The sequence below is a fragment of the Oncorhynchus mykiss genome, chromosome 17, assembly GCF_013265735.2.
Source record: "Oncorhynchus mykiss isolate Arlee chromosome 17, USDA_OmykA_1.1, whole genome shotgun sequence".
NCBI classification, from domain to species: domain Eukaryota; kingdom Metazoa; phylum Chordata; class Actinopteri; order Salmoniformes; family Salmonidae; genus Oncorhynchus; species Oncorhynchus mykiss.
The window spans coordinates 27,793,952-27,811,643 of NC_048581.1; the positions used below are offsets into that span (position 1 = coordinate 27,793,952).

Genomic DNA, 17,692 nt, shown 5'->3' on the forward strand with positions numbered 1-17,692 from the left:
GCACCAGAATCCAATCCTAATAAAACACACTCAAATTTTGAACTGGTTCAAAGCCATATCCATGAATAGCACTATGCGGTATCTAGTACATTTACTATAATGGTAATACACTGGTTAATACACAAGTTATTATATGGTTATTACAGGGTTAATACTGGTCATAATGGTAAACAGGTTATAAATGGACCTTTCTGGATGATGACACTGGCCATGTAAACGTCGTTGCAGGTCCTGTTCAGCATCTGTTCCATCCAGGCAGTCAGGACCTGGCAGATGGCCTCTAGTCAAATCAACATTTATTTAAAGTGTTGCTTCACACACACAACATGTCACAAAACACTTTACAGAAAAGTAGAAAAAACAGGAGAGAGAAGAGAAAAAAGGAGACGGTAAAACAGCACAGTCATAGCTGCAGGAAGTAGGGGTGTCGAGGGTGCTGCACCCCCGATAAATATATGTGTGTGTGTGTGTGTGTGTGTGTGTGTGTGTGTGTGTGTGTGTGTGTGTGTGTGTGTATGTATATATATATATATATATACACACACATACATACATACACACTGCTCAAAAAAATAAAGGGAACACTTAAACAACACAATGTAACTCCAAGTCAATCACACTTCTGTGAAATCAAACTGTTCACTTAGGAAGCAACACTGAACTTCTCAGTTCCTATGCTTCCTGGCTGATGTTTTGGTCCCTTTTGAATGCTGGCGGTGCTTTCACTCTAGTGGTAGCATGAGACGGAGTCTACAACCCACACAAGTGGCTCAGGTAGTGCAGCTCATCCAGGATGGCACATCAATGCGAGCTGTGGCAAGAAGGTTTGCTGTGTCTGTCAGCGTAGTGTCCAGAGCATGGAGGCGCTACCAGGAGACAGGCCAGTACATCAGGAGACGTGGAGGAGGCCGTAGGAGGGCAACAACCCAGCAGCAGGACCGCTACCTCCGCCTTTGTGCAAGGAGGAGCAGGAGGAGCACTGCCAGAGCCCTGCAAAATGACCTCCAGCAGGCCACAAATGTGCATGTGTCTGCTCAAACGGTCAGAAACAGACTCCATGAGGGTGGTATGAGGGCCCGACGTCCACAGGTGGGGGTTGTGCTTACAGCCCAACACCGTGCAGGACGTTTGGCATTTGCCATTTGCCAGTACCAAGATGAGATCCTCAGACCCCTTGTGAGACCATATGCTGGTGCGGTTGGCCCTGGGTTCCTCCTAATGCAAGACAATGCTAGACCTCATGTGGCTGGAATGTGTCAGCAGTTCCTGCAAGAGGAAGGCATTGACGCTATGGACTGGCCCGCCCGTTCCCCAGACCTGAATCCAATTGAGCACATCTGGGACATCATGTCTCGCTCCACCCACCAACGCCATGTTGCACTACAGACTGTCCAGGAGTTGGCGGATGCTTTAGTCCAGGTCTGGGAGGAGATCCCTCAGGAGACCATCCGCCACCTCATCAGGAGCATGCCCAGGCGTTGTAGAGAGGTCATACAGGCACGTGGAGGCCACACACACTACTGTGCCTCATTTTGACTTGTTTTAAGGACATTACATCAAAGTTGGATCAGCCTGTAGTGTGGTTTTCCACTTTAATTTTGAGTGCGACTCCAAATCCAGACCTCCATGGGTTGATAAATTTGATTTCCATTGATCATTTTTGTGTGATTTTGTTGTCAGCACATTCAACTATGTAAAGAAAAAAGTATTTAATAAGAATATTTCATTCAGATCTAGGATGTGTTATTTTAGTGTTCCCTTTATTTTTTTGAGCAGTGTAAATTATTATTATTTTTCTCACAAAATTAGTGCACTAGGCCTTTATTACTCCTGTATGAACAGAGAAAAATACTCGTCAGCAGAGTGTAGAAAAATACTTCCTCCCCCCATCGACAACGCCCTCACCCCAAAACATCTTGGTCACAGTGTAAATGGCAATAACAACAATAACAATGGGGTAAAAGGAGACAAGACTACATAATAACTAACCTAGTGCCCTCTTGTCGTGATTGGAGAGTGAGGTGGAGGTCTGGGAGGTCAGGATCTGGGAGCTGCCCCCCTCCGACATAGCTGCCAACCTCACACGAGGCTCTGCCCCCTCCTCCTCCCCAACCCCATGAGACCAGGTGGAGTCGGTGTCCCACAAATCCTCCTTGCTGGATGTGGGAGTGCTGGGAGGCTGGTTGTGCTCCATGTCCCAAGTGCTTGTCGGCCAAATCTCCCCTGGCCTCTCCCTGAGCAGGGCAAAGACAGGGAGGGACCCCTCGCTGAGGGCTTTATGGACATCCCTTCCCTTGGCCCTCCTCACTGACCCCAGTTCTCCCACACTGACGCTGGAGTGGAGTGTGTCTCTCTGGAGGTAAACCCTCTCCAGCTCCTCTGCCTGATGACACAGGTTGAACCGTCTTGATCTCTGTGATGACCCAGAGCGACTCCAGCTGTTGTCCTCCCCCTCCTGGAGGGTTTCCAAGGCCATAATGGTGTAGTGGGCCCTTCCCTCTGAGGTCACATCTGGAGAAGACAGGCAGGTGGATGGATATGAGGCAGTGGATGGCCCTGACAACCTGTTGGATGAGCTGTTGTCTCCATTTTCCAGTGGCAGAGGTCTGGTGAAGTTTTCTAACTCGCCCATGTCTGCTTTAATGGTGGACAACTGACCTAGGGCTGAGCCAATATGCTCCTCCATCCAGCCCTGCTCTGGAAGGGGGTGCAGGCCACTTCTGTTGGAGCAGGACACACTTGGATGTTCCAGATATAGTGGCTGAGCATCCACACACTCTGCCAGCTGACAGAGGTTTAACAGCAACTCTGGCATGATGGATCTGCTCGATCCCTGTGACGACCCAGGCCGACTCCCATTCCGGCTGTTGTTGCCTCTTCCAGACATGTGGTGGATCCGTCTGGCAGCCTCCTGGGCACTCTCACAGGCATCCCTGAACAGCTCTGAGAAGATGCTGGAGAGCCTCTCTTTGGTCAGAGTGATGTTTGGATTGATCGTCTCCAGGTCATTCACACCAGAGGAGAAGAAGTCGTCCTGGGCATTCCTCAGGATGTTACTCACAGCCATGTCTGCTATACCCTGAAGCTCCTTGTCTGTCTCAGAATTGGACGTGGGGGGCTGCCCGCCCCAGAGCCTCCCCTTCGGCTCAGAGCTCCGCCAGCAGAACATCTCCGAGACGATCTTCAGCACCCCTGACCCTCGGCAGGAGGAGTGGGATGACTCTGGACTGTAGCTCCTGAGCAGAGCTATCGCTGGCAGGAGGACCACATAGGACATGTACTCCAGGTCTTTTATGGTCACATTCTTAGAAAGAAATACGGAAAACAACAACTTTAAGTGACAGCATTTCCTTTTAGTTTTTAAGGTACACGTTTTTTGTTGTTGTTGTTGGCATGATTCAAGTCAGTAAAGAAGTAGAAATGGGGGACTTACCTTTTGTTTGAGGAACTTCCTGATGAGCTTTCTCTGACTGGAAAATAAAAAACAAACAACAAGAATCCTTGGTGAGTAGACTGGCTCCTAGATTATATTTTTTCTACTGCACATAACATGGTTCAGAGCAGTACTCACGGGTGAGACTTCAGGAAGTCCTCCAGAGAGAACGCCTCCTCTACATTCTCAGGTGTCATCTCACGGGGTGGGTCCGCCAGAGAAGTGGCATCGGAGGTGACATCACTCTCTGGGGTCAGGGGGTCATCAACAGATGGAGAGGAGTTCATTCTCACCTCATCCTCAGGTGTCAGGGGGTCTGGTGGCTCTGAAACAGAAGACTATAAGAATTACCACCGAACAAGCTAGTAACCACGGCAACGATTCTATTGAATAACCACTGTGTCACCAAAACCCACCTGTTGTCTCCACCTTCGTCACTTTAGTGCCCTTCTTGATAGCTGGCAGGACACCTACAGAAAGAGGAGAGTCGAGTCATTAGTTGATCCTTCCACCATACTGTATGTCCTTTTATAATTATATCAATAAATCCAGGTATTTTGGAAGTGGTGATCAATACTCACTGTAACTGGTTGTCGGAGATAGAAGAGGTGGAGGCAGCGCCAACACACCAATGACTTGGCGGCTTGTTTTTTTTGCCTCTGCATTGGTCTCCCTAGCCCTTCTGGGCTCAATGGCCTCTCTGGCGTTCTTTTCAACCTTGGCCATCATTGCCTGATTGCTCAGCCTGGGGCCTTGTGGGGGCTTCGGCACAAAGTTCTGAGAGAAACATCGACAGCAGCAAAATCATATCACCATAGAAACCACCTATTTCACCATAGGCATGGTGGTACTAAGTGACATAAGGGTTAACCTTAGAATTAGAATCAGAATTAGAATCAGAATTCCAATGCTATTGGTTCTAACTAGTAAGTGACCCATGCATCATTATCTCGTTTTAAACACATTTCTGGTTGAGGACATGACATATTACTAGATTTCAACCAACTGGTCTCTCAGTTAAAACCACGTAAAAATGTCAAAACAAAGCGTCCTTATACAACCAGGGGCGCGTTCAGCAAGACGGAACGTTGAGCAACATTCAGCGACCAAAAATGGACAAGCGTGTCTTAGCCCTATACATCATTAGCATATGAATGTCAGCACTATCCACTTGACTAACAAACCAATCAAAATAGATGTCCAATGAATGCAAATAATTTCTGAGTGGATGTGGCCTCCCAAGTGGCACAGTGGTCTAAGCTGTGTTACTAGAGATTCTGGGTTCGAGTCCAGGCTCTGTTGCAGCTGGCCACGACCAGGAGACCCACGGGGCGGCGCACAATTGGCCCAGCGTCGTTAGGGGAGGGTTTGGCCGCCAGGGATGAACTTGTCGGGAGCAGTGCACGCTGACAGGGTAGCCCGGTGTTTCCTCTGATACATTGGTGCGGCTGGCTTCCAGGTTAAGTGGGCATTGTGTCAAGGTTTGGGTTGTATTTCGGAGGACACACGGATCTTGACCTTTGTCTCTCCCAAGTCCGTACGGGAGTTACAGGGATGAGACAAGATTAACTACCAATTGGATACCTCAAAATTGGGGGAAAAAAATAGGTAAATACATTTTTTTTTTAATTAAAAACAAAACAATTGAAGTAGGTGGGTGTTGCTTAGAGCCAACCAGTCTGCTCTGAGAGGTTTTCCTGGAGTGTATTCAACATGCCTAACATTGCAAAACATTTAGAATGTTTTCCAATTGAACAGATACATATTTCACTCTGAACTGTTCAAAACGTTTTGCAACAAAACTCAAAGCAATTTCTAACCTTCAGGGGGCTCTTCTTGGTGCAGTCCACCAGTGCTGGCAGCCTTGGTCCATCATGGTCGTCTGTCTGGAGCACCTGTTCTCCAACACTAGCTTGGAGGGTCCCAGCCTGGGATATAGGTACAAAATTAACAAAATTACACTTGAGACCTCCATTTTGAGTCCTCCTTTCCAACCATAAAGCATATCAGTCTGTTTTTACATAGGCCAGTGGTTTTCAACCCTCTCCTTGGGGAACCCCAAACGTTTCACTATTTTGTTGTAGCCCTAAACAAGCAAACCTCATTAAAACCTATCCAAGGGCTTGATGATTAGTTGACACGTTGAATCAGGTGTGCTAGCTGTGGAATACAGTGGAATGTCTGGGGGTCCTCTAGGAGAGGTTTTAAAACCTCTGGCATATGGTTGTACTACAAAAACAATTCCCCATTACGGAGACACACAGATAAACATGTTTTTATTCGTATATGAGAATTACCTTTAGACGAACTCTCCTCAACCGTTTATGACTTTTACCCATTTTATTTAAGACATCCTTCAGATTGGACCTGTACAACGATAGAAAAATAATAAACAAACACATTTTTTATAAAATGTTTGAACATTTTAATACAATACTTACAGTTACACAGAATTATCTTGTCCAGGCAAAGTAATGTCTTTGAACATGAGGATGACTGTCCTATGCAAACTATCAACTCAACTGAGCCAATCAATTTAATAATTTGTTGACTGCGTTTGCGTCATAGGCTCATGTATTATGTCATGACAACATACACTATTACGCCAACTACAACAGCGCACAGTGACCAGGCCGGGAGATTAATACATTTTCTGATCATCTACGAAATCTCTAAAAAAGTTTCTAACGTAACCCAAATCACGTTGATTCAATGGGGTTTTATATATCAATGTTTCCCTCTGGTGGCAAGAACCGAAAGAGACATCAATCGATGTCGAGCCGATTGTCATCAGTCTGCACTCCGCACACTAACTTCTGAACTTTTGATAGTTAGAATAATAGAGTTAGAATAACAGAATTAGTATACTAGAGTTAGAATAACTATATTCATGTAGCTAGTATGGATACTAATATTGACAAATCAAAGCATATTTTTTTCATACCAGTGTTGTCCAACAAACGATGATATTTAGCTTGACAATGACAGTGGTGTAAGATATATGGTAATTGTTTGTCATTTTGCAATAATTGATTTATTAGTCTGCATAGGCAGAATGGTTGTCTATCTCCAATTATGTATATAAATAAGCCCACATAACTGTCAAGAGGTTTTGTGCATGTTTCGGCCAGCAAAGGGCTCCGCTCGCTTTTTTTTTCTAGTGGTTGCTTCACGCGCTCACGGTAGTAGTTATCGCGCTAGGCTAGCCTGCAGACTGACAAATTCAGTTGAGACGGGGCTGAGCGTCAGATGTAGAAGCCAAGGGAAAGAGAGGAGGCTAGAGACGGAGACCAGTTGAAAACCGTACTTGTCAAGTTCTTGGACCGACGGTGTAAGGCGCCGCACATGAGCTCTACAATGATTCAGAGGAGTGGGGAAAGTGGCGTAGGTGTAACTTAGTTAGTTAATAGCTAACTATCCTCAATTCGTGAAAATACTGGCTAAGTACCCGTAGAAAGTTGTAACAACTTGTGAAGTTTTCAATTAATACAACACACAAGAAAAGTTTCTTAAATTGCAGTTGCTAGCTAGCTAACAAGCTAAAGCTAGCTAGCTAGCTAGCTAATGAAGGATTTCGAGGTGTCAACCGAAAGCGAACATGGGTTATTATTAATTGGTCTTTACACTTACTGATAATTTCAAAATAATATTTAAATTCTATCGTAAACAATGTGAAGAGGGGTTTGTTCTCTGCCCACTTCATTTTATGGATAAAGAATCAGACATGAAAAATAAACAAATGAATGAAAGTTAAATCAGGGTCCATATCATTTGGATCAAAAAAATAACAATATCAGACTCTCAAATGTAATATTAATTGTCGTTCATTTTAAAATAAAATATTCTAACTCACTCCAAAATCTTCTGACATTAGAGCAGTCCCAAAATAAGTGGTCAAGAGTTTCTGGGTCACAACCACAAAATACACATTTGTTATCAGTAACTATTTTGAATCTGTGTTTAATAGAGGTCTTTCTATGGTAGATTCTATTAATGAGTTTGTATGATACTTCTTTCACCTTATTAGATACACAATATTTGCCAGACAACAGCGATACTTTGTTCCAGTTCACTTGTCCTAGGGCTGCATTCCAGTATATTTAGCAGAGGGAATAGTAACATATTGGCAGTTTCTTATATACATGTTATTACATTTATAGTTTAAGATGTCAATTCCTTCTAGCTGTATTGAGGCTACAAAGAAAGCATGGAACAGGGGGAGACGAAAAATAATCCTGAATCATCACCAGACACAGGTGAGTTACTGTCAAAATGCCTAGGTAGCTTAATAATTATGTACCCAAAAAACGTGCTACACTCGCAATAACATCTGCTTACCATGTGTATGTGACCAATACAATTTGATTTGACTCGGCTAATCAAACTCAAGTCAACAAATAATTTCCCGAAATTTCTCAGACTCTGTGGCGCATGTAGAGGATAGTGCTTTGGCGCCCTCATGTGGCGACCAAGTGGACAGCACAGGTGATGCGAATTTGGAGTCCATGTCGTCATGCCAGGACATCAACATGATGGATCAGAAGCTCAGACCCATTGAACAGCAATTCCAGTACCTGCTGACTAAAGCAGATGAGTTTCAAACAAACCTTTTATACAGGTAACGTTAGAGTCAGTTAGGAAAGTTGTTAATGCAGTCTAAGATAATGATAGGTAGAGGTTAGGTGAGTCAATGAATAGGGCAGCTTAACTATGCAATTACATCTAGTAGGGTTTAAATGTGTTGTTTATTTATCAAAGGGGTTAAAGTAATACATAATGAAGCCCTGTCCTGTGACATAACCGTGTGTGTGTTGTCTGCAGGAGTGACATTCTGCAGAAGGAAAGCTTTGCTTGCGTGGTTCCTACTTTCCTGCGGACCTGTCAGCCCTACTTCACTTACCTGGAGTCGACCGCTCGCAGCACCCTGCCCCAGCGCAGGCCTCTACCCATGTACATCCGCTCACGAGTAAGAGCCTCAACTCAAGCCTACTCATATGAATCTGTCCTTAATTCATGCACCTTGGTTGGAAAGTGAGGTAGAGGCAGTGATCCCTTCCCTTTGCACTCTTTATTGATATTAAATGTATTCTACACTTCAAACCAACATAAATGTCTCTGTGAATCAACTTTGGATAAGAATAAAGGCTTAGGAGAGGTTTGAGAACTAATAGAGAAGGATCAAGAGCGACGTTGTAGACTGAGAGTGGTGTGTATGGAGTAAGTGTGTGTATTTGTCTGTCTGTATTTATGTGTTTGTCCATCTCTCCAGTTGTTAGACTTCTCCCAGAAGCTGTGTGCGAGGCTGGAGCAGCTGGTCTTGACCTGTGCCTCCTTTGACTTTCTCTCTCTGGAGGAGGCTGAGCCGGCCAGGTACTGTACTTACCAGAAGAGGCTGGTTGGAGGATGGCCTCATTGTAATGTCCGGAATGGAGTCAAACTTGGGGTTTCCATGTGTTTGATACCGTTTCATTTATACCATTCCAGCCATTACAATGAGCCATTCGGCATAGCTCCTCCCACCAGCCTCCTCTGGTACTTACAACATAACATCTGAAGGCTGTGAGCCACCACAAACACACAGATGCACATACAAATGCATATCGCCGCTGTCGGGTAAAAACATCATCTCCAAAACACACTTTTCAAGAAATAAATTACATTTTGATATTTCTGAAGCTGTTTTGAATACATTTTCTTGGTCCTAGAGTCATGAAACGTTCAGATTACATTGAGAGTTAGTGCTTTCAACACGATTTTAGTTGCAAGGTTTTCATCAGACAGCGACGCTATGTACCAACACCTACTCTTGAATACCTGTATTTAGATGCACAAATGGAACGTTGTGGAGTATGACCCAAGTATATAGAGGACAGATGCATGGACTTGTCAACCCTTATTCTCATTCGTCTGACATTCATTCCACAATCCTTCATCCAACCATTTATGTATCTATCATTCTCCCTCTCTCTCCATTCCAGTGTCTCCCATTTCTACATTGGCAAGTGTCAGATAGACCGTGTGGGACTGTCCATATACAGGTACTGTCGTCTAGCCCCGTACCTGGCTGGGGTCCACACTGGCCTGTACAAACGCATGCGCTGGAATGTGGAGAGACCCAGCGAGAGCCTACAGGAGGAAACGGGTGGCGAGAAGGAAGGACATCCAGAGGAGGACAGGCCAGTAGCAGGGAAAGAGCGAGCCACAGAGACAGAGTAGTGAGTGAGAGGGGGGGTAGAGAAAGGGTTAAAGTAAGGCATAACATGCCAATAAACAATCATTGTAATATTAGTGAACTTTGGGACTCTTTTGAACTGAGATGTTCAATGACAATGTACATTTTGAAATTCAGGCCTAAGAACAGTCGATCAGATGGCATCTCACTGCCTCTGTGTGACTGCGTGTGTGTTTCTCGAGCAGCTACTTCCTGTGCTACGAGGAAGTCCCTGAGGAGCCAGCTGAGGGGGGCGATGGAGAGGGTAAAGGGGAGACGGTTGCTATAGGCAATGTGGTTAAGATGTGGTCAATCGGTCAGTGGGTCCAAACGCAGCCTGAACCCATAAAAGATGACATCTACGAATGGTACAAAGTCACACTCAGATCGCTACGCAACACTCTTTCATCTTTGACTTGTTTAAAGAATACTTAAGAGTAACTTTTCTCTGTATACATCAATTATGTCGCTCTTGCTGCTGGTGATTCTCTAATCCACCTCTACGCAGATGACACCATTCTGTATACGTCTGGCCCTTCTTTGAACACTGTTAACTAATCTCCAGACGAGCTTCAATGCCATAACTCTCCTTCCGTGGCCTCCAACTGCTCTTAAATGCATGCAAAACTAAATGCATGCTCTACCCACCCGTCCAGCATCACTACTCTGGACGGTTCTGACTTAGAACATGTGGACAACTACACATACCTAGGTGTCTGTCTAGACTGTAAACTCTCTTTCCAGACTCCTATTAAGCATCTCCAACAACAAACAACAAAGCCTCCTTCACTCACACGGCCAAACATACTCTCGTAAAACTGACTATCCTACGGATCCTTGACTTCGGCAATGCACCTGTACATATCCAATCTGTAAATAGCCCACCCAACTACCTCATCACTATATTGTCATTTATTTTGCTCCTTTGCACCCCAGTACCGCTACTTGCACACTCATCTTCTGCACATCTATCACCCCATTGTTTAATTTGCTATACTGTAATAATTTCGCCACTGTGGTCTATTTATTGCCTCACCCCCCTTATCCTTCCTCATTTGCACACACTGTATATAGACTTTCTCTATTGTATTATTGACTGCATGTTTGTTTTATTCCATGTGAAACTGTTGTTTGTGTCACACTGCTTTGCTTTATCTTGGCCAGGTCACGGTTGTAAAATGAGAGTCTAGTTGAGAACAAGTTATCTGGTTAAGTAAAGGTGAAATTAATTTTAAAAAATGTGTGTGTGTTCATTCCAGGGTGTTGTGCTGGGTTCCACAGGCTGGGTACCACAGGATATTGTGTCTGGGAGCGGAGGAGCCCTCTGCCTGCACCGCTACTGACTGCCTTGTGGGGGTGTTGTTTTCTCAACAGAGCCCAGTGGCAGGCCCCAGTCATGAAACAACATAACAGACAAGCCACTGTTCTAGTACTGCCTTTGGTCATATCATGTTCTCGTTGATTAAAGGATTTAACATGACTTATTGTTAGTTTTACATTGTGTTATGTTCGGCTAATGTTTTCAAATCTAAGTAACTGTTGGGAAGGACTTTAAGGGCTGAACTCTCGTTCCTACTAGCCAATGTTTTCCTTATGGTTCCTTAGGTATTGTATAAAAACAAATATAATTTATAAAGACAGCAAGTTTTATTACCAATTCCCTACCAGCTAGTGATACATTTGAACTGTATCTGATGTCTGTTCATATTCAAGGTTTTATTGAGCGCTAATGTATTACTGTATTGTGTGGTTGTTGGAAATAATTTTTTATGATGTTAAGAATAAAAGTATTGACCTGTCATTCATTTGTACGGGAGCATTATTTTATGAAATAGAACAATTTATTGAAAATATATTATTGTGTTTCATTAAACAAAAATACTTTTATATTTTAAAAACATGGGGTCTCAGTACTGTACTTAAAGTGTAAATTATTTGTTTGAAAACAATGGAGTAAATAGCCAACTGTGACAACTAGGCAGAATGAAGACCGTTCTGTTTCAGAATACTTTTCCTTGCCGCAGTTATTTTTTGCTCACTTGAACCATCTAGTGGTGACATCGCAATGTCTTACAGTGGGCTCCAAAATTAATGGCACCCCTGACTGGCAATGCACAAACAATACTTTAAAAAATATAAACAATATAATTATAGAGAACTCAAAATACCAACGTGAGAAATACTAAACTTTAATGGAACCCACCAAAATAATTTATTGATTTAATTAAAAATCAATGTCCTCCAAAATCAAGGTTTCACAGTTAATGGCACCCTTAAATATTATTGTAAATAACATCTACCAAAATTAAACCAGGAATTAAATTCCACTTATTTAAGTTTACCTAAGTGTTAATAAACTATATTGCGCCATTACATCACTTCCTTTTTCACTAGGGTATAAAAATGAGGTAACACACATGCAATATCCCTTTGTCATCCAACACCATGAAGAAAAGAAAAGTTCAAAAGGGACAGATGGTCGTAGACCTTCAAAAATCTGGTAATGGCTACAAGAAGATCCACAAATTATTGAATATACCACTGAGCACTGCCAGGGAAATTATTTAAACATTCAAAAGATATGGAACAGTTGAAAACCTCATGGGTAGAGGACGCAAATGCATTTTGCCCTCCAGGATAGGGAGGAGGATTGTGAGAAGAGAAGCAACAAAATCCCCAAGAATCACTGTGAAAGAATTGCAGGCCTTGGTGGCGTCTTGGGGTCACCAGGTTTAAAAAGACGCCACTCAGACGCCACCTCCACAACCACAGGCTCTTTGGAAGGGTTGCCAGAAAAAAGCCCTTAATGACCCCAAGATACAGACGCAAGCGCTTGGAGTTTGCCAAACATCATTTAAATTATGATTGGAAGAAGGTGCTCTGGTCAGATGAGACCAAAATTTAGCATTTTGGTCAGATACAGCATTGGCATGTTTGGCGTCGAAACAGAGATGCATACAAGGAGAGGCACCTCATACACACAGTGAAATATGGTGGTGGGTCAGTGATGTTTTGGGGCTGTTTTAATTCCAGAGGTCCAGGGGCACTGGTTAAGATTGATGACGTAATGAATTCCACCAAGTATCAGGCAATTTTTGCAGACAATCTGGTTGCATCTGCCAGAAGGCTGGGACTTGCCCGTATGTGGACTTTCCAACAAGACAATGACCCAAAACATACCTCAAGATCCACACAGAAAGGGTTCTGTGACAAAATCAATGTACTGCCATGGTCATCTCAGTCCCCGGACCTCAATCCAATCAAAAACCTGTGGGCTGAGTGGAAGAGGGCAGTTGATAAGAGCAAACCCAAGAATGTGAAGGATCTTGAAAGGATCTGCATAGAGGAATGGTCCAAAATCCCTCCAAATGTGTTCCTTAACCTTTTCAAACATTACAGGAAAAGACCATGCTGTTATCCTTGCCAGAGGTGGTGGCACTAAGTACTAAATGAGGAGTGCCAATAATTATGAAACCTTGATTTTGGTGAAATGTATTTTGTATTAAATAATTGTATGATTTTGGTGGGTTCCATTGAAACATAAATAAAGTACAGTATTTCTCACATATTGGTGTTTTGAGTTTATCTCCATAATTATATTGTTTATATTTTTTAAGTATTGTTTGTGCATTCCCAGACAGGGGTACCAGTAATTTTGGAGCTCACTGTATGTTTGACAAAGATTCTAAAGTTCTATATTTGAGCATTCTATACTTCTATCTTCATACACATGTATTCTGAATTCAGACTGCTATAATACAGCACTCGTGTTGGTTGCAATTGCTTGATTGTTTAGTTCTTATTTAGGATTTAGTTCTAGCACAGTTTTGAAGTTTTTAGTTGAGTTTTCTGTAAATAAATATTTTCTAGCTTACTGGTCTCCTGGGGATAACTTGGAGCAAATATGGATGACTACATACATCCAAGGGTCTTCTTGGGTCGATTGTTACCTTGATGAGCAGGTAAGTTTGCCATTAATTATACAATAGCTCTCATGTGTATATGCATCTGTTTTGATGTTCTCCTTTACTATTTAATACATTTTGGGCTGACCACATTCATTATAAATCTGTGATATCCTGAACAAAATTACATTGTCATGGCCATAAAATAAAATGTCCTGTGTGATTCCACTGCTAATATTAAACTCCTACTGTGTGTACAGATGCTGAAGGTGAAGGGTCGCCAGAGACTTCGTGAGATTGAGCAGGAAGTTCATAGAGAGCTGAGTGTGACACCAAGCCAATGTCACCAGCCTCCAGGAGAGGTATACTCATACTTTTTCATTCCCTAAACTATAGTACACCATTGATATGTAGTATACCATTGCTACCACCCACATAGACTGTTTATTTACCTGTTATTGCACCTTTAGTTCACAAAGGAACAGTATGAACTTCCATCTGAAGGTAAACATGGAGGGGCAGCAGCTCCTGACTGATAAGGCCAAGCCATCGATTCCTTCCCCTGAGCCTCTTGGTTCTGCAGTTCTGATGAGTGGCGACACAGGAGATATGATCCCAGAGAAACAGGCCCAACCTGAGATCAGGTGAGATGAGATGCTCCTGGTCGAGTTCCTCAGCCAGACCCAGGTGGAGATTCCACAAGAGGTCAGGGAGGTCATGAACAGCCTGCTGGCAGATGGAGAAGCCCAGGAGAAGAAGGCTGAAGTCCTCGTTGCAAACCTGATCCCCTATCCTCCCTCATCCTGAGAATGTTATGTCATGAAGGTCCTTGAGAGCCAGGTAGACAAGGTAAGACTGGATCCTTTATTTGTGCATTTTTGTTATGTACTACATTCTTTAAAAAAGGGATCCAAAAGGGTTCTTTGGCTGTCCCCATAAGAGTACCCTTTTTGGTTCCAGGTAGAACCCTTTGTAGTTCCAGGTAGAACCTTTTTCGTTTCCATATAGAATCCTCTGTATAAAGGGTTCTACCTGCAACCAAAAAGGGTTCTTCAAAGGGTTATCTATGGGGACAGCAGAATAACCTTTTAAGGTTCTAGATAGCACCTTTTTTTCTAAGTGCAGGTAGTAAAGCCATTACAATGCCTCTCTTTCTATTCTATGTGAAGGAGAAGACGGTTGAGGCCCTTGACCTTAGCACATGTCCCATACTCCAAACGGCCCTCACAGACACTGAGACCACGATGAAGACTGCATACAAGATCATGCTGAAGCAGATTGTGGTACTTGGTTCCACCGTCAAGCATATCCTCACCCAGGTGCTTCTTCAAGTAGATCCCCAAGCCTTTCAGCTCTTCTGTGGTCTATTCCCTGGAATTCCCTCGAGGTCACTGAGAAGGAGGAGCTGTCTAACGGTCAGCAGTGCATTGACACTTATGAGGTGGCTACGGCTGTCATCAACAACCTGGAGCAGGTGCTAAGCCCAAAACCTGTGCTGGCGAGAGCACTGGGAATCGGGTCACACATCTTGACAAGGTACATTGTTCATCTCGTAGGTCTATGCATTGCTAAGACAGTGCCTGTTATTTATGCTGCCAACGAAGGGGAAAGATGTATTAGTCAGGATATGGTGAACATTTGTCCTCTACCTGCTAGATTTATCATTAGCAGAGATCTTATTCAGTGACTTCGTAGTGAAGTTTATATCTAAACTTCATCCAATGAACGGACACGGTACTAAACAGCTTGACCAACAGGCTCTGCTCTTACTGGTCGTTAAAATGGCCTCTGTTGCGTTTAACATTTTGAGGAAGATTCCAGGTATCTGTGGATGAAAAGCTGTGCCCTCCCTTTCTCCAACATGAGGCAGACTGTGTTGCACATGCAGACTGCCATGATACATCAGTTTGGCATGACAATCAAGATTTAAAAAACTGGTTGCCATGAAGGACAAGGTGATCATCTCCACCATCCTCAGCGCTATCTGTGAGGGGATCCTGATGGTGTACAAGGGCATCAGTGACACCTATCCGCTTCAAGTCCTCGGCCCACAGTGTCCAATATCTAGGAGCTGCGAAGAGGCTATGGAGAGCAAGCTCTTTGCAGTAGACCTACCCGAGGACCTTAGGAAGACCATCTACAATCACTACGGGTCCCGGGTCGGGAAACTGACACTGTTCCAGAAGGCTTTCCCCCTGAATGACCACATCAAGTTGGAATACATCCATCGTGTTTCTCTGCCTCGTTCCTCCAACAGAGATGTAGTCTGGATCAACCCCAAATACTTTGTTGCGGAAGACGATGAAGAGGTTGTAACATCAAGCAGCACAATGCCTGATAATCCTCTTGCTCTCGATGTCAGTCAGGCTGCCTTTTTGAAGCAGTTCCCACAGACTGATGTTTTCGAGGTAACCACAAAGGACTGTGGGAAAGCCTGTGCAAGACCAGGCTCAGATGGAGACAGAGAGGAACAAACCAAAGGTGACAAACCTTGACATTGTTCCTGTTATTCTTGTCAGGAAAGTATATGACTCTGTCTTCCCAGATTCATGTACAATCAAGCAGCAATACGGTTCATGGGAAGACGTCCCACTTTGCAATGATATGGTAGAGCACATACATATCCAGGTTCAGAAAGAGGCACTGAAATACCAGAACCAAAGACTGTTCTTACGCACTCTGAAGAAGCTCAACGATGAGCCAGACAAGATGGCCAAATTCTTAGAAGACGTCTCACTCTCTATCAGGAGCAAGTACTTCAGGACTTTCCATGAGTGGCCATTGGTTAAAGCCCAGCTATACCCAGACATACGGTCTCTGCTGGTCTGCGATATCATGGTCCGAGAGGTCATGGCTCACCTGAGGTCTACCTTGACCTTCGCCAAGGACAACCAAGACAGCTACATGCTGTACAGCTACATGTAACAGTCAGCTAACCAGTTGGACAAGAACAACTTGAACTCTTCACTTCCGTTCAAATGTCCTATCTTGTCACATTTCCATGTCCCCTAGACAAGACCAAGCTGGAGCTTTGCATTGAGAAAGCCAGCGCTGACAGAATGAAGATTACTCCTCACCCCACTTGAGAAGGTAAGCTACACTGTATTCTGTGTTGTCTCATTGATAATATCGGTCAATTTGAATGTTGTCTGTCCTGTACGGAGCTGCAGCTTCAGCATTGAACGGTTGCAGATGGTGATGGCTTCCTGAGGTTTTTTCCCACCACAGGAGGCTTCTGAGGAGAGGTGGGCTAATAATAACGTCTGGATTGGAGTAACTGGAATGGCATCAAACACATGGAAACCGTGTGTTTGATGTGTTCGATACCATTGCAGCCATTACTATGAGCCCGTCCCCCCCAATTAAGGTGCCTGTAGTTTCGACTCACCAACTCTCTTTGTTCACAGGAACCCGAGCCCTTCTGGATGAAGGGATGGATGACAATGATGGAGGAGGAAAATAATAAAAAGAAGAAGGAGGAGAAGAAGAAGGGTTGCGGCTGGTTCTGGGATTTGTTTTTCCCCCCCAACAAACTGAGAAAGAATTGTGGATGGAGGATTGTCGCAGGCGCGGATACTAGAAATCACATCCACACAAACCAAACGTATGGACGCACACACATTTACACGGAGGTAGATATAACAACAAAGCCTACCTCAGATCCCAAACAGACAACATGTGTGGCCTGTCTAATAGCATGTCTTATTTTCCATTTTGGGATACAGGATGTGTATTTATAGCTTACCAGAGGCTATGTTTTGGCACCAAACAATGTTCTCTGTAATATTTTATTTGAAATATAAACATTGTTTATTTTATGTATTTTGCATGACTTTTTATTCTAAAGACATGTATTTTATGACTTTTATTTCTGATATATTTCTTTAAATCCATATAGAGGAGCCTGATTCTCAATGTAACCAATAACCATCCATTTGATTGTTTTATGGTGTAGCCTGAAAATCTGTGTTTTTAACATATGGTTTTTGATTAGATAAACACATTTACTTTGCTGACAATACAGTATGTTTAGAATTTTGGGCTTTTGTGATAATTTAGAGGACTTTTCAAATGAATTGGTTAATTAACAGCAATTAACATTTTGGTGAATAAATACACTTTAAATAAAAACGCTTCCATGAA

At 43.4% G+C, this 17,692-nt stretch overlaps 2 protein-coding genes across 5 annotated transcripts; one reads left to right on the forward strand and one right to left on the reverse strand.

Annotated features, from left to right (window-relative positions):
- Nucleotides 1–158: 158 nt before the first annotated feature.
- Nucleotides 159–5,408, reverse strand: LOC110495122. Its single transcript, XM_021570462.2, has 8 exons — nt 5,403–5,408; nt 5,254–5,361; nt 4,015–4,210; nt 3,850–3,903; nt 3,572–3,758; nt 3,434–3,470; nt 1,990–3,304; nt 159–280 (listed from the first exon to the last, which is right to left on the reverse strand). The coding sequence occupies exons 1-8, from the start codon at nt 5,406–5,408 to the stop codon at nt 159–161; spliced, it is 2,025 nt and encodes a 674-aa protein (XP_021426137.2).
- A 1,124-nt stretch (nt 5,409–6,532) lies between these two features.
- On the forward strand, nt 6,533–11,445 carry LOC110493588 (UPF0575 protein C19orf67 homolog). 4 transcript variants are annotated; one of them, XM_036949554.1, is made up of 8 exons: nt 6,533–6,817; nt 7,617–7,689; nt 7,853–8,051; nt 8,255–8,399; nt 8,703–8,803; nt 9,412–9,648; nt 9,848–10,012; nt 10,904–11,445. In XM_036949554.1, exons 2-8 carry the CDS (start codon nt 7,641–7,643, stop codon nt 11,052–11,054), a joined length of 1,047 nt encoding a protein of 348 aa, XP_036805449.1. In that variant the 5' UTR covers nt 6,533–6,817; nt 7,617–7,640; the 3' UTR covers nt 11,055–11,445. The 4 variants fall into 4 exon arrangements, with proteins under 4 accessions (XP_036805449.1, XP_021423619.1, XP_036805451.1 ...); XM_021567944.2 differs by having other exon boundaries at nt 6,534–6,817; nt 9,851–10,012; XM_036949556.1 differs by having other exon boundaries at nt 6,538–6,764; nt 7,594–7,689.
- The last annotated feature ends 6,247 nt before the right edge of the window (nt 11,446–17,692 follow it).